This window comes from Phascolarctos cinereus, unplaced genomic scaffold (assembly GCF_003287225.1).
Source record: "Phascolarctos cinereus isolate Bilbo 61053 unplaced genomic scaffold, phaCin_HiC Scaffold_4;HRSCAF=312, whole genome shotgun sequence".
Classification (NCBI taxonomy): Eukaryota; Metazoa; Chordata; class Mammalia; order Diprotodontia; family Phascolarctidae; genus Phascolarctos; species Phascolarctos cinereus.
The window spans coordinates 168,379,837-168,397,706 of NW_027555847.1; the positions used below are offsets into that span (position 1 = coordinate 168,379,837).

The 17,870-nt window shown below is 38.5% G+C and overlaps 1 protein-coding gene across 2 annotated transcripts in view; it reads right to left on the reverse strand.

Moving 5' to 3' along the window:
* Positions 1 to 6,079: 6,079 nt before the first annotated feature.
* Positions 6,080 to 17,870, reverse strand: part of GRIN2A (glutamate ionotropic receptor NMDA type subunit 2A) — a 474,506-nt gene continuing 462,715 nt past the window's right edge. The window contains exons 12-14 of one of the 2 annotated variants that reach the window (XM_020972554.2): positions 7,709 to 9,488; positions 6,989 to 7,124; positions 6,080 to 6,828 (exon numbers count right to left, since the gene is read on the reverse strand). In XM_020972554.2, the coding sequence (XP_020828213.1) occupies position 6,828; positions 6,989 to 7,124; positions 7,709 to 9,488 (1,917 nt within the window). In that variant the 3' untranslated portion in view covers positions 6,080 to 6,827. Of the gene's footprint in view, positions 7,125 to 7,708; positions 9,489 to 17,870 lie in introns of both variants that reach the window. The other variant, XM_020972553.2, reaches the window with a different exon arrangement.

The window sequence follows — 17,870 nt, forward strand, 5'->3', positions numbered from 1 at the left end:
AATTTGCCCCCCCCCTTTAGGACTCAGAGAAAGGCAACTAAGATGAAGAGCAGTGAGCAATGGCAGGGGGTGGGGGGACTTAATAACAGTCTTCAAGTCTCTGCCGGGATAGTGAATGGTAATACTAAGTGTAGGAGGTTCAAGACATAACAAGCTAGACATTCAGAGGTTAAAATGTTCAGACTTCTTGACCACAAAGATTATAAGACAATGGAACACATAAACAAGAATCCTGGGATCTCCTGGTCTGAAATGTTCAGAAAACAATAGAGAACCAAGAGTAGAGAGCTATCTCTCAGGCATCCTTCAAGACAGGAACCCCTTAGAGGACCCTTCTAGTCATAGGGCATTATGGTTGAATATTTGTTGACAAAATGCCCCCAAATCCAGATGCTGACAGATAAGGAACTTATCCCTCAAAAGTGCACAGAAAACCCCTTTCTTTCTACTATGAAGTGTCACCTTTTGAAAATGCCTTTCAATGGGCAAAGATATGAAATCCCTTGGTAATTCCTATGTTTTATTTTTTCCTCACACCCCCCCCCTTTTATTTTTCTCCCAGGAACTGGTTAGCCATTTTACCTATCACCTGTTACAACTACAGGCACTTAGGTCCCATCCAAAAATTTATTCCTCTTCATTCTCTGCTCCATAACATTCACAGGCTTATCTACCAAACACGATTTTCACATTATCTCAAAGGAAAAAAGAAAACATATTCAGAAAATCTGTCTTGTGGACTTGGCCTTTTCCTTTCTTTATTGTCCAGCTGATCAAGGAAGTTTGTTTCTCTTTTCAAACCTGGTGCCATAAGGCAAGGGTGGGGGAAAAAATAGGTGGTTTTTTTTTTTGTTTTTTTGTTTTGTGTGTGTGTACTTGAGTAGAAATGTAACATCCCTGATTGGCTGGGCAAGAGTAGGCAAAAGTACTGTGGCAGATAGAAATTTTTCGTCAGTCACTCCTGCTTTATAAAGCATTCCCAGGAAGCCTAAAATCTTTAGAAGGGTGAATGCAGCTTCTAACCTGATCATCTTACTCCTAGGAAGTAACTTAAGCCCTGGAGTAATTTATCTGATTGTGGAATAGAAACTGGTGGTTTTTATGATGTTCCCAAGTCCTAACCATTATGGGACTGGTTTTCAATCATTGCACTTTCCATATATACTCAGTTCTCTGTCATATTCATAAACTAATGTAATAGACAGAAAGTGTCTTGATAACAGAAATCATATTTCTGTATTCCTCACAGTGCCCAGCACAGTACAAGGCACGTAATAGGTATGCATCTTGGTTGATTAACTTTCATTCTTGCAGGAAAGGCAGCTGAAAACAATTCCAATGAACTTCTCAGCCCTACATTTTAGCATAGGCTCATATATAACCAGCACCATTCCCCTCCCCTGTATCTTTGGATGGGGTGGTTACTTGGAAATGGCCATTGAGATTCACTTTCGTTAGGTGATGGGTATGGTGAAGTGATTAGTTGCAGCAAGCAAGCATCAAAGAGAAAACCAAAGGAAAACAGGAGAGTTCTCACATGTGCTTCCTAAGAGTCAAAGAAGGCTCTTTCACTTCTGGGCTATTTTCTGCTTTTTGATTCAGAAGCACCAGTTCATGATTGAGGCCATCTGGATGGAAATCTAGACAAGGGGCAATTTATTATAGTAGAGTCATCTCTAGACTGGATTTAAGAAGCCTGGATTCTATCCTGTGTTCTCTCCATCTCAGTTTCCTCTTATGAGAAATAAAGGGGTTGAGTTAGATGTTTCCTAAGGCCCTTCATAGCTCTAAATCTTTGAGCTTTGGGACTCTTTCCTCAAAGAAAAAAGTAATAGGTACCAAATGCCTTGTTTCCATTAATATGAGCAGCAGAGGAGTTTGGGGTGGGGAGAGGAAGGGCAGGAGGATGGGAAGGGTCACTGGTCACTTCCAGAGAGGAGACGCCAGGAAACTGACTTCTACAACACAGACATCATTCAATTAAAATAACCAGAATGGGTTTTCCATATGTTAGTATCATAATCACCATTTAATTTTAACAGTAGTAACTTTACAATATATACAATATTATGTGAATAATACACTCATATGTGTATTAACATGTATATTATATACATGTGTACACTAGCATATTCACAGGATAAGTGCATTTGATTACTTCTGCTTGTTATCAGTGATAAATCTATTTTATTCTAATACAATTTGATGCTAACACAGTACAGTGTAAAGGGACAAATCAAAGGGCAAAAGAGAGTCAGCAGCTGGGTGACATGTTAAAACACAGGACCTTCGAAAATCTTACAATCCTGCTCCAAAGAAATGAAAAGGGACTGTTTGGGAAGGAATAGCAGTTTTGTGTTTGTTTTCTGTTAAAAAATATAAATAAATAAAAACTATACTGGAAAGAGAAAGACTTTTATATATAAAATTTTGCTTTGTTTTGAACAGGCTCGAATACATTTGAGTTATACCAACTTTCCTTTACGTTGAAGTAAAGCTATTTCTGTGTGTCTTGCTATCACTGAGAGATAGTCTGTCCATAGTAAAGCCAAGTGTACAACTTGCCAGAACAGCTCCAAGCTTCTGTAAGCCTGGGTATCTGTAATGAGCTTATACACTAATAAGCCACCAGAAACAGACTCAGTGCTAACAAGTACTCTCAACTCTCTTGAAGGATATTTAAGTTTTCGAAATTAGTATTTATTTAGGTCTGGCACCACAAGGGATTCCAACATAAGGTATTTATTTCTATGACAACCCAGTTATGAAAGCTGTATATTTTAGTTTTAAAGGAGATAAATTTTTAATCATCACTTAATTAATTCTAACACTTTTGTTTTTCATTAGCATTTTCAGCTTGCAAAGAATTCAGGGCATTTGTCATTTCCAGAGAAAGATGCAGAATATTAAATACACATCAGTGTAGACATACCAAATTGAGTAAACAATGCTCAAGTGCATGTCTGCTGTGTATCTTTTGACTAATTAAACGCCCACACTGTCATTCTCTTTTAAGCCAAAATATTTCATTTGTAAACAAGACTATATATATATTTTTTTCCAGAGTTAACTCTGAATTGACTCAGCAGCAACAGGGTTCAAGTTTTTATTTTGTTTTCTTGTTGGTTTTATTTTTTTGTTTGTTTTATTTTTCTCTGTCTTCTGGCTGCCATTCTCATCAGAAGAGGAAAACCATGACTCTGGAGTCAAATTGCAGAGTAAAAGTAAGATAAATCAAATATAATCCATGAAATTTCATTCATAGTGCTGGCTCGTCCTAGTAATGGTAACGATCTTAATTTTTTTTAAAGATTGCATTCTTTAATAACAAACAAACAAACAAACTGCAGTGGGGTTTACAACAGGGCTGAAGTACAGTAGTGAGATGATGGAGATGAGGAGCTTCTCTGCTCAGAGCTGAGCTCTGGACCCTAGGAAGCTTCATTCCCAGGACACTGAAGTCTCAACTAACTAGGGATCCCTAGCAGCCTAACACCATGACTTTTGCTTCCAAAAGGTCCAGCCTGTTTTTAGGTAGGAGTCTATGAACTGGGAGAATATGTTGCTTTACATGTTGCATTTTAATGTATGCCATGCATCTGTCATGGTTCATACACAGTAACCTGATCATTTGACAATGACACATGCCTGTCTGAAAACAGTCTGACAGGTTCTGTCCAAGGGTTGGCAATTACTTAGGGTCATTCAAAATCATTATGACATTCAGCTAAGCCACTGAAATTAAGCAGAGTAAACAAACTCCTGCTCAAACATAACAGGTTCACCTGCCTTCTCAGGTCTTTCAAAGTTGTCAAAGTAGAATTTTCAAGGACCTAATATTTCACAGCTCCACCCAAAAACCTTCATGCTTTTGTTCATTCTGCTTCACAACATTCTTCTTTCAAAGTATGGACACTAGGGTCAATGTGGAATGGTCTTATGTTATTCTTTGCATCTAAAATAATACACCAAGCCAAATGAACTGGTTTTTGAACATGAGTCATAACATAAACCATACGCACAATGACTTTGAAAAAACTCATACATTTTTAGAGGTAGTATGGTGTAGGAATGAAAACTACGTCCACGGTGAAGTGAGAATCAGGAGATCCAGTCCAAACTCTTCCACTTACTACCTGGGTGACCATGAGCAAGTCACCTCTCTCATCTGGACCAAAGCTTCCTCAATTGCAAAATGAGGAAGGCTTCTCGATCCCTAACATTTATGACTCTCTAATTCTCTATTTCTTGCTTTCTTTAAAAATCACTTATAGGGGCAGCTAGGTGGCACAGTGGATAAAGCTCCGGCTTGGAGTCAGGAGAACCTGAGTTCAAATCTGGCCTCAGACATTTAACACTTATTTAGCTGTGTGACCCTGGACTTAACCCCAATTGCCTCACCAAAAAGCAAAAACTAAGAAAAAAAAGCACTTATAATTCTAAAAGTTTTTTACCTAAATCCATATCTACCTTCACCCACAAACAGAAGCTACTTCCTAGTTTCTTGATAGAAGAATGACATTTATAGCAGACATGATGTGGTTTATTTGTTTGGACTATAATAGTTAACCCAATGTAATTTCCATGCTCCTTGTTACATGTGGCAGCTGCTTAAGTTTTTAGGACACATAGAAAGAGTACACAAAACATGGCTAGAGCAGGAACACGTCATTTATCCACAATTCTCAATCATCCACTTAGTGGCTCTGGGCTCAAACATTTTCATTCTCAGAAGAGAGAAAGGGGACAGACAATAGGAGGAATGAAATGTAGGGACTATAGCATTGGAGGTACAATAAGTTAGTGAGTAACCAATGTTCTCATATAAGCAAGGCAAAAAGCTCTCAAAAGATTTCTGTACAAAGTAATAAGGTCAAAAAGGGGTGCTAAGCAACCCTAGGGCACAGCAAATTGGGATAATAGTCTTAGGCCTCCCCATTATTATGGGGAACCAGGCAGCTGGGATATGACTGAGGAAACAGAAGAGGAGGCAGCATTGACAAAAAAATACAATAAGCATCAGCATATAGCATCCCAACCGGAGTACCTTTCTTTCCCTCTCATACAAGGCATCGTAGGTGAGGTCCCCTCATTCTTCCCACATGGGCGGTCCAAAAATTACAATAAGCATCAGTATGTAATATCCCAACCACAGTACCTTCTTTTCCCCCTCATACAACAAGGCATCATAGGTGAGACCTCCTCATCCTTCCCACATAGGCAGTCATACATACATACACAAATACATACATACATACATACATACATACATACATACATACATACACCCTGCCCCCAGCTTGGGGTTGAAGTTGATCTTAACCAGATTTCATCTGGATAAAAATGTGAAGGTGAATGAGAGGTCTTGTACTTCCTAGGGATGGCCCTCTGTGCAGTAATTTTTTTTCTGCCTTCATCACATGAAGCTCTCCTAAAACCCTGAAGCCTCAAGGTGTAAAGTGCCATAGGGATTTTAAGGGATATTAGATCCCAATAGAAGACCAGGGAAATGGCTGAAGAGGATATGTAACCTCTGCTCCCACCTCCACTCACACCACTTTCACCACCAAAGACTGCTCTGTCTTTTAGAGAAGGTCTAAAGCCTCTCAGATCATTGCCTAGAGGAATGAATGGGAAAGTAGGAGAGCTACTTATATGCAAAGACTTCCCTTGTTTTTCTAAGAAAGAGAAACAGCAATGAGGAGAAATTCAGGGAGGGAAACTGAGGCAGTGGGATCCTCATTTGTAAAATGAGGAAGTTGGACTAGAATGACCTTTATGGTCCCTTCCAGCTAGGAAATTCTACAATTCTACTTTGGCTGTAAGCACAGAGGGATTCTGGGTCATTCAAGGCAACTTTCCAGAGCATATCAGGTAAGAGCAGGGGTACCTCAGAACACAAATGGTTAGGGCAGGATCCCAAATTCTTTCAGGATTTAAAATAAATGTGTCTGTGGGCTGGAATTTTACTTATATCATACTAACATATATATATATATATATATATATATATATATATATATATATATATATATATATAATATATATATATATATGTGTGTGTGTGTGTGTGTGTGTGTATGTGTGTGTGTGTGTGTGTATATATATAGTTTTTAACCATTGGAGGCGGGTCTAATAAAGTGCATATTTGGGATTTGGGTGACACACCAGTCCTTTCATCCACTTTCATTTTGGTGTGATTTATTAAAGAATATTCTTTTTTTTTTCTTTTCAACATGTCTTCTGGAATAAAAAATAAATGACTAGTGGATTTAGAAAGAAAAAAATGATTCAATATCTCAAGGAGACATAGAAGAATAGGTTGGCATCAGTGAGGCTAATGTGTCTGAGATGACAGACCACTTGTCCTACCATAGTTTCTCTATGACTATCAGGATATAGATATTCAATTCATGGGTACATGTATCTACTAGACATGTACGGAGGGTTCTGATTTGGGAATCGGGGGGAAGGTGGTGGAGGTGGAAATTACAATTCCACAGAGCAATACGATCAATGTAAAATTGTGTCAGCCTTCAGCAAACAGATGGCATCCTTCTCCTTCTTGATGGCATGAAACATATGGCTGTTGGTTCATGACATAGCATTGACAACTTGGATAACAATACATAGTTAATTAGATGCCACCAGGACCACTTGGTGAAAAATGAGTTACAGTTACTTTTGGAGTGAAGGGGTAAGAGATACTATACAGCCCTGAGTAGTCACCAGAAGGGAGGAGATGCAAACTTACGTACACACGAGGCTTCATGATAAATAAATAGTGAGGTCCACTGTGTCACAGATGTAAGATCCACATATTGACATCTAAAAAAAATACATATTTTAGGTTATGCAGCTGTGAATTCTGACTGCACAGCAAACTGTTGAGCTCTTAAGTTAGCATTAAGTGCCTGTGAAACCCAACAAAAGAAAGCATTTGACCCGCATAAACCAACAGCCGAAGGGGTTCCTACGGATTCCTCACCAGGAACAGCTGGGGCCTATTATTCCAGATGCGTCTCCATATCTTGATGACAGCCTAGACTGAAGGTAGCCTCGGATGTGCGGACATACCGATTCTTTCCAGGGCCCTGAGTTCTGGGGTCTGGTTTGGGCTGTGACTGAAAGCACAATAAATAAAGCTGAAACTACTAGCTACGGGCCAAACTTTCTCATTTTTTCGTGCATGTCAATCCCTTCACAGTGCAAATGCATTCTTAATTTTTTTTTTATCTGTGTCAAATTACATGCATACCATATTGCTTATTCTACATTAGAAAACTGTTCAACAACTCCAGTGACGGAAAAACAAAAAAAGCTCTTAATTGAATTTAGAATATGGGAAATCATAAAATAGGCCTGCTAAGATGGCAAAACATTTAAGCCAACATCCACAGGGGATGCACCCAGAAGACTTGCCCTTTTTTTCTTCCTTTTTGGTCAAGGGCTCACCTATCCCTCCTCTACCACATCCAGTGCACACTTCACAGAAGGAAACGGGGTGCTTCTGTGGTACAGCTTGGCTTAAGGACATATGTAAAACAGCCATTGCAAATGCCCCATAACCCTCATTTTCTCTATGGGGTCCCTGACAGAAATCTAGCTCCTTAACTTCCAAGATGTTGGCAGATATGTTTCCCTATAACAAACTGAGAAAGGGAGATTTAAACATCAGATTCAATGCTAGGCATTTTCTTATACACACGTCTATTGCTGCAGGAGTTGAGGACCCTGGGGGTAGAGTATACAATATTATTATTTGCCACATAAGGCATCACATGCTCGGGAATGTATGTGTCGTTGTGGCCCCGGCTGTCCCTGGAACAGTATGATGACGCTGTTGATCTTAGAGACGACCTCAAGTAGTTGTCATTCCTCACTTGGGAGGGCAATGAATGTTTATAAGAGTCAGAGGGGCATCTCCCAATGACCAGCCGCTGGTCATCCTGGTAGGAGTGTAGGAAGGGGTTATCTGAGGAGTGGTCTGGGAAGAGAGATTTGCTCCTTTTATTGTCTTCCAGTGCTTGAGATAAAAGGGAGCCCTTGTTCCCCGACAGTTTGCTGGAGGGGACACTAAATAAGCTCCCATACAAATTCCCTTCCAAGAGTCTCTCCTTCTCCTTTAAGCTTATGCTCCGAGAGGGTCTTCCGAGGTCAGTCTCCCTGGGCTTGTCCAGAATGTTGTCATAGGAATGTTGCCGGCTAATCCTCAACTTATTCTTCTTCTGGAATTGAAGGGCATTGTTCTGAACCCAGTCCTGTTCATATGTCTCCTCAGGGTGGGCAGGGTTGGTTGTGGTTTCCTGCAGCATCTGGTCCTCATCAATATCATAGAGGTTACCCATCCTCAGGCAGGAATCACATTTGTAGGGGGATCGGGTGGTGTAATGCCCAGTGTAGTTGGGCAGGTTGGAGAGACAGCTCCTACAGTGGGTAGAATTCTGTCGGTACCTGTCACTCCCTTCACTGTGGGGAGAGCTCTTTTCCTTCAAGGTGTAATGCTTGGAAAAGAGTTTGTACTGGTCATTGTTGGGGACGTTGCCATCTTCATTGTGCAAAGGAGTCCTGTTAACAGAAAGTGTAGCATCCCCCTTTTGATAGTTGTCATTGGGATCCTGATACACCTCAGGAAAGTCCACATTCTCAGGAAGGACGAGGTTTTCAATAAACTGGGGTTGTTCTATGTGGAAACTGGGCTCCTTTTCGGCATCAATGGTATAGATCTTGTCCCTGGGGGAACTTGCTTTGGTTTTCAGGTAGGTGAGCTCAACATCACTGCAGTCCTTGGGGTATTTGGAGGCCACAGACCTTTTCTTAAAATTGTCCTTGGTCTTGTGATGTTTGTTGTTGTTCTCAAGCTCCATGTGGCACGTGGCCCGGCTTGAAGTTTCTGAGATGTCAGAGTGGGCCACCTCTTCAGGAAGGTACCTGGGACTCTTCAGAGAGTGGGTTCTGTTCTCCACCAAGCCATTCTCCCGCTGTTGAGGAACTGGGTTTTGGCTCAGTGAATCTTGGCGCAAGGACTCCATGGACTTTTTCCAAAGTTGCCGGGGTCTAGAGTTCCCTTTGGACTCTGTGCTCACAGCAACCTCCACTGTATTAGGATTGGACTCATTTAAGGTGAGAGGATGCTGCCCCTGGAAAACATAGTTATTGAGGTTGTCTTTATGCCTGTTGGCCACAAATGTCTGAAGTTCATTCATGTTGTCCCCAAAAACATTGTCTTTTCCATGAAAAGATCTGTTATCAGAGTATATCAAATTCCCTTTATCTGGGACCATATCCATGATGAGGGAGCCTCTTTGGATATAATCAGTTGTTCTTTTGGGGGAATTAATTCTGGAGGAGTTCAGGTTGGACATGTTAGAAATGTTTTTGGCTGACCGTAAGAGTTTTAACATGTTGCTCTGGGAGCCAGTCAAATTAAAATCTGGTGACTTCTTTTTCTCCTCAATATGCACTCCATGAATGCAGCTGTAAATGCCCTGTAAGTGAAAGAAAGTAAATCATTAGCAGTAGAAGAAGATTTGGGATCATTTCACAAAATTTACAATAAAGGTGTTTTCTACTTTACAGATGTACAAAATTGAGGTACTCCCTTGCCTCAACAGCTTCTCTTATGAGAAAAGCAAAGTCTTACTCTGAATATTGTACTTGTACCCAGTTAAAACTTTCTTTAAATGGCTTATGAAGCCATCTGAACACCAGATCCATCTATCTGTGATTGTCCAATGTATTTTCAAATAGGCACACATGACCAACCAGTCACAGATAAATAGTTAATTTATGTGCTGGGGGCAGTGTGGGGTGGGAGAGGGAGGAAATAGGAGGTGATGGCATCATACATACATACTTAGGATGGATTAAGCACTCCCAACTTGTCAGGTAGGGATATTACCTCACTGTCCCATTACTCACTGTTGAATTGAGTCTCCAACCAACTCCAGAGATGGCTATTTACCCAAGATACAAGGGCGCTCTCTCTCTCTCTCTCTCTCTCTCTCTCTCTCTCTCTCTCTCTCTCTCTCTCTCTCTCTCTCTCTCTCGTTTTGAGGCAATTGGGGTTAAGTGACTTGCCCAGGGTCACACAGATAGCAAGTGTCAAGTGTTTGGTCTGAGGCTGGATTTGAACTCAGGTCTTCTTGACTTCAGGGCTGGTGCTCTATCTACTGAGCCACCTAGCTGCCCCAAGGGCTTTCTTAATAATACTTTGTTCTCCCACTAAGTCCAAATGTGGAAGGGGAAAACATTACTGAGCGATTACTACACACACACACCACACACACACACACACACACACACACACACACACACACATCAGTATATTGGTATAATATATACATATATATGCACATACATATATCAATATATTAACATTACATACGTGTATCTATATACAAATATATCCAATTGTTTGTATGTGTGCATGTGTGTGTGTGTGTGTGTGTGTGTGTGTGTGTGTGTGTGTCTCCTATCCTATCTTCCATTCCATGCCTCTGTACACATAATCAGTCATGTCTGGGATATATTACTTTCTCACCTTTTAGATTGTGGAATCCCTGGCTTCCTTCAAAGCACAGTTCAAAAAGTACCTTTTACATCGGGCCTCTTCTGATCTCTATTCCCAACCCAGTTATTAGTACTGCCTCTCCCTCTTAAAATTACTTTCTCTTACATCGGCCCTTGCACCATTCAGTCACCCTATAAATTTGATACCTGCCTGAGGGCAGGATAGGTGAGCTCTAGGCCATTAACAAGAATTAGATTATTTACTTTTATTTGTTTACTTGTGTACAATGGCTTTTTCACCTAGCAAAATGTACCTTCTGGAGGGCAGGCTTTGTGTGTGTGATTGCATCACCAGTGCCTTGCCTATAGTAGGCCCTTAATGCATATTTGTTGAATTAAAGTGAATTGCAAATAAATTTGGAAAACTGTAAAGTTCCTTTATAACTCCCACTTAAATACTTTGCCTGTAGGTCTTTTGCTCTTCCAAAAAATTCAATTTTCCCTAAGCTTAGGCACAGTAAACAGAACTGGTGTGTTACGGAGAGAGGAATAAATCTTACTACTCAGTTTTTGAGAGGAAAAAAACTATCTGAGATGGACAAACAAGAGTGAACAATTCATTCTGCACAAGTCAAGAAAAAGGGGGTACAAATAACACTGTGTATAAGGCAACCCCCACTGCTGTTTTTTTCTGCCAGAAACTGTGTGAATTATTCTTATTTAAAAAAACAAAAACAAAAACACAGAACTAGAGCTAGCAGAGGCCTTAGGAGCCACCTAATCTCTCATTCTCTTGCTAGGGAACTGAGACACATAGAGGTCAAGTGACTTGTCCACTGTCACACAGTCAGTAAATACCAGATTTATCTGATAATAATCAGATAATAAATCAAGTAATCAGAGTTAAATCTGATCCTAGGTGCTTTAACTTTAGACCCCTATAACATGTGGTTCTGCTTGATCCTAAGCTTCTTGAGGGAAGGAACAGTATCTCACCCATCTTGGTATCCTCTTTGGCACCTGCCATGGTGTTTTATACATGGGAAGAGCTCAATAAATACTTACTAAATTGAACTGGTCTTTCTGAAGCTCAATAGGGTGAAATCTAGGAGGGCTTTTAGAAATGAGCTTTCCTTTCTTCTGAATTAGACATCTTTTAAATAAGATCCTGTCTTGGAAAGAATGTGTCGACAACACCACACTTGCTGGACCATCAATGCATCACATATGGAAAGTGGTTTAATTTGTATAAATGCTTACAGATTTGTGGTTAACTTTGCCTCCTTTCCAATATCCCACTTTCTATCCCTTCTTGAAGAACATTAGCTCTACTCTCATTACCTGAAGTGGTAGCAGAGAGGAATTTGAGAAGCCAGAAATGTCCTCCCTAAATATAAAAATCAATAGGTTCTAATGAGTCCAAAGCCCTTCCATAAATGTCTTTCTCCATGCCAAAGCTTATCAATTAATATTCCCCAGACTAAAGGAATTGTACTATTCACAATGGCTATACTTTTCCACATCCTTACCTTCCATAAATACTGGGCTAGGGGATATATCCCATCTCTCACCCTACCTCCTTTCAAACTGACTGCTTTTCTATTGTTATCCAAATTCAAATTTAGGTTCAGTGGAAGAATTTCTGGTACAACTTTAGGAAAAGAGAAATAGAAAAAAAAATCAGCTGATAGGATAGAGCAATTTTCCAGGGAGGGAAGGAGGGAGCATCAAATCTGAATTTATAGCAAACTCCTGGGGAAGAATCAAGCCTTCCCAGTGCACATCAAGCACTTACTCTGCTGTAACTTACAGTCTTAGAGACTTGCCTGGAAATCAAGTGAATTGCCCAGGCTCATAGAGCCAGTATTGGTCAGAGGCAAGACTTGAACTCAGGTTTTTTGACCCCAAGACCAGATCTATCCAGCATTCCATGTAGCCTTTCTATAAATATGGTATATCTATATGTAAGAAGCGGTATGATTTGTTGAATAAAAGACTAGTTTTGGAAGACCTAGATTTTATTATTCCTGCCTTTGTCACTTTTCAGTTGTGTGATCATAGAGAAGTCATCTAATCTCTTAGTGCCCCAAGTATGTCTTAAGATTATAGGTTGGAAATGAGTTGTCAATATTCATCAGTGGAAGATATTTTCACACTGAGTTCCTCATATCAATAATATCACAGGTTGGAACAAACAAAAACCATATAATATATGTAAATGTATAATATGTGAAATATTATATGTGATATATGTTACACATATATTATGCACACAGCCATGGAATGGAGTAAAGTTAATTGGCTTATATTGGGATTGAACCCATGACCTCTGAGCCAAAGACTCTTGAATATCTTTCTTTTCACATTATCTTACCACATTATCATACGTGAAGACTTTTAGGTAAAAGAAAATGAAACATACACATACTCCTGCAAAATAGATGCTTGATATGGAATGTCACTTTCATTCCTTGGTGAGATTATCTATAAAAGCTATAATTTCATAAAACTATTTCAGAGGCAAAGCCTTTGTGCTGGGATTTCTTTCCTCCCCTTAGTGTTATCAGTTTCTTCTTCCATTTGTATAATTCATAGACTCCTGCTATATTCCTTTGGTACATGTAATAAGATGCTCTGGTAATCATGGGAAGGAGCTTTGCAGTAAGCTAGAGGTAATCAAAAATGAGCAACAAAAACCCAATATGGTGTTCCTCTTTGACCAACTCTCCCCATCCATATGGACCAGGCAGTTTTGTACTACTTTCTCTTTGTTGTATGTACTGTTTTGAGTGATCATGGATCCTCCAAAGCCAAGCCTAGATGTCCATAGAATCTATTAATTCTATACATGTGGATTGAACATAAGGCCCTGCTCCTTAGAATTGATCTTATCAAACATATTTTTCTAACCAAGGCCTTCTTTATCTCTTATTTATTCTTTGTCATCTCATATAGACTGGGCAATTTGGGAATATGCTATTGTTTTTGTGAGGTATGGGGTAGTAGTATTATTTTTAGTAACCGAAGCCTGCTCCTTCACCAAAACAAGATGCTGACTGTATTTAAATCAACATTTGAATTTTGTTCTAGTTCTCTCTCCTTATGCAGTGAAAAAAAAATCAGTCACACAGAAGGTTAACACAATGGCTATTCTGAGATTGTGACTATAATATATGACTTGGGGAACACATTTCAGTTTAGAGACATTTATTCAGAATGCCCATGGTGCCTAAGAGCTACCATGTAGAATTACACAAATCTATTCTCCCAGAATGGCAATGAAAGCCTATTTGCTACGAGTTCAGCATGTATAATGGAGAAAGGAAGAGAAAGGAAGAAAGAGCGGTTCATTGTAGTCCCAGTCAAAATGCAGATATTTGTATGGGCAAGAGAAAGCAGCATCCACTGGAGATGCCCACCAGGGTATTTGAGATAAAATACCTATTCAGGGAAAAGAGTGAATCCCTAACCAATGAAATAAAATGGGAAGGAAAGGAGCCTAATAGTAGCGGATCTCAAACTATCCTACAAAAGTATAATCATCAATTTGGTACTGGGTAAGAAATAGAGAGGTTGATCAGTAGAAAAGATCAGAATCACAATGTATGGAAGCAAATAAGCACAGCAACCCAGTATTTGATAAAGCCAAAGATCCCAACCCTTGGGGCAAGTACTCATTATTTGAAAAAAACTGTTGGAAAAATTAGGAAGTAGTCCAGCAGAAATTAGGCACACACAAACAGTTCACACTATATACCAAGATAAGCTCAAAATGGGTATATGATTTAGACAAAAAATGATACCATAAGCTTATTAATAGAGTGTAGAAGAAATTACTTGTCAGATCTATGGATAGGGGAAGAGTTTATAACCAAAAAAGAAATAAAGAAGTTTACAAGAAGTAAAAGGAATAATTTTAATTAAATACAATTTAAAAGTTTTATGTACAAAAAACAAAACAAAACAAAGCAGCTAAAATTAGAAGAAAAGCAGGAAACTAAGAAAAAAATTTTGCATTAAGTTTTTCTGGTAAAGTTCTCATTTCTAAAATACATAGGGAACTGAGTCAAATTTACAAGTCTAAGATCTCTTCTCCAATTGATAAATGGCTAACAAATATGAAGAAATCTAAGCTATCGATATCTACATGAAAAAAACCCCTCTAAATTGCTAAAATTAAATAAATGCAAATTAAAACAATTCTGAGGTACCAATTCATACCCATTAGGTATGCTTCTGGAAAGCAATATGACTAAAAAGTTATTAAACTGTGCATTTCCTTTCAAAGAAATAGGTAAGGAAGCCTTACGTACAAATATTTGTAGCAGCTCTTCTGTGGCAAAAAAAGGGAAGTGGGGAGATGCCTACCCAATGGGGAATTGCTGAGCAAGTTATGGTATATAAATGTTAAGGAATACTATAGTGCTTTACGAAATAATGAAGGGGGTAGCCTCATAGAAATCTGGGAAGACATGTATGAACTGATACAAAGTGAACTGAGCAGAACCAGGAGAAAATTTATACAATAACAGCAATATTATAAAGATGATCAACTTTGAAAGGCTTAGTAACACAATGACCCACCATAATTTCAATGAACTTATAATGAAACATGTTATTTACCTCCAGATAGAGAAATGAACTCTGAGTGCAGCTTAAAGCATCTCTCTCTCTCTCTCTCTCTCTCTCTCTCTCTCTCTCTCTCTCTCTCTCTGGGGGGGGTGGTGTACGTGTGCACAAGCACGTTGGGATATAACTAATGTGGAAATTTGTTTTGCATGACTACATTTTTTGTAATGGGCTTTGTTTTTCTTGACTTTTCAATAAGGGAAGAATGGGAGAAGGAGGGAGAAAATTTGGAAGTGAAAATAAAATTATATTAGATTTTAAAATGCATACCACAGAGAGAGAAAAAAAAGTTTGTGGGGGGGGGGAGTGAACATCTAGCCATTCTACCAAAACCTGAGGGATAAACCCAAATTTCCAATGTCAGAACTCAGCCTCATGGTCACTTTACACATATTCTTCAAGGCTTCAATTTTGCTTTCTACAACAGGAAAAAATTGCCATCCAGAAATTATTAATACATTAGATTAAAGATATTTCAGGGTTTTCATCAGAAAATCCCTATGAAAATTCTTTGCTAAAAATAATAAATGTTGGAGGGGATATGGGAAAATTGGGACACTAATGCACTGTTATTGGAATTGTGAACTGATCCAACCTTTCTGGAGCACAATTCTAATATGTCCAAAGAGCTATAAATCTGCACATACCCTTTGACTTAGCAATAGCACTAGTAGGTCTGCATCCCAAAGAGATTTTTAAAAAAAAAAGGAAAAGGACCTATTTGTACAAAAATATTTATAGCAGCTCTTTTTGTGGTGACAAAGGATTGGAAATTGAGGAGATGCCCATCAATTGAGGAATGGCTCAACAAATTGTGGAATATGATTGTAATGGAATACTATTGTGCTATAAGAAATCAGTAGGGTGCTTTCAGAAAAAGCTGGAAATTATTACATGAACTGATGTAAACTGAAGTAAGCAGAACCAGGAGAACATTGTATACAATAACAGCAATATTGTATAATGATCAGTTGTGAATGACTTAGCTATTCTCAGAAATACAGCAATCCAAGACAATTCCAAAGGACTCATGAAAAAATGCTATCCACCTCCAGAGGAAAAAACTGATGCAGCCTGAATGCAGATTGAAGCATACTATTTTTCACTTTATTGGGTTTTTTTTGGGGGTGTCTGTATTTTCTTTCACAACATGGCTAATATAGAAATATGTTTTGCATGACTGCACATGTATAGCCTATATGTAATTGCTTTCTTTTTAAGGGGTGGGGAGGGTGAGGGAGGACGGGAAAGAATTCCAAACTCAAAGTTTAACAATTAAAAAAATTTTCTTATATGTAATTGGGGAAAATAATTTTCAAAAAATGGAAAATTATTTGCTATAGCAGAAGGCTTTCTAGGTTAGGGGAAAGCATACAAGGAGAAAAGCAGATGATGTAAAAACAATAGCCATCAATAAAAATCTGTTTTTAAAAAAGAAAATTACTGCAAAAGGTTTCTTTAAATCCCTAGGTCGAGGTGGTGGCTATGGTTGTGTGTATGTACATTATGTGTATATACATATGTATATGTATATTCATATATATGTTATATGAGAATGCATTTGGGGATACATTATGTATTGATGCATATATGCCAAATTATTGTTTATTGAAGTAATTGAATAGAATTGTATTTGCATATAGCTGAATGTGCTTGTGACTGCAAATTCTGTCAATGGAAGCATCTGATAACTTCACAATGGGCCAGCAACCTCTACATTTAGAAGACTCTGGAAACACTTGGCTAGTGGGGAGTGAGGACCTAGGATGGTGTGCATAGAGTCATTCTCAAGTTTCAGAGTGCTGTGAAATTCATCTGCATATAAAATCAAATTTGGGGCACTGTGGCTTTTCCAAATTTAATCTATAAAAAGCACGATTCTATGAAGAAAGAATGATGTCTGAGAGCAGGCCAACTTTGAAAGTGGTTGATTCACTATCTTTTGGTCATTGTGTTATTACATAGATATTTTCAAACATTTTTCAGAATTTAAAAAGTTTTGGATTTAAAAAGTCAAGAAAGAAGATAATTCTATTAAATAGGACACTTTCTCTCTTTTACAAATGGGCCTGTTCTTAGAAGAAGTTAAGGTCAAGAGATTGTTTGAAGGTGACTTCCCCTATGTGTCTGATCAGTAAGTTAGCAAAGGAATTGAAGTCTCCTCATGGCTACTACTATAAGAGATAAGATATGGGCTATACATAATGATTCCTGAGAAAGTATTATGGGCCAAAGGACAGGCAAGAAGCATTAGTGAATGAATTCATGTGTACTTGGAAAAGCTCAAGGAAATGAAAAGACTAGGCAGGACTATGATAAATTGGGGGAAGAAGAGGGGGAAGATTTCATTTGTTTCTCTAATGATTACCTATCAACTTTGCCTCCTTAAAGACTTCCCTGTGCTATTAGATAATGGAAATGTATTGCCAAAAACAAACAAGATCGATGAGAAAATGTGGCAAGGTGCATTTACTTATGATAATTCCTCCCTCATTTAGCTACGAAAACCACTTAGTAATTGGTTGAGAGAATTATCTTAAATTTGGCATAGTACCTAACCATATGCACACATGGTATTATTTTTAAGCAATATGTGTATTTAGATGGCATCAAACTAATTAGGAAATATGTATTTGCACAGTACCCAGCTTTAGAGTATAATAATATAGGGGGAAAGAATCATCCTCTGGAAGACTTGACAGGAAGCTAATGTTTGTTTGTCCCTGGAA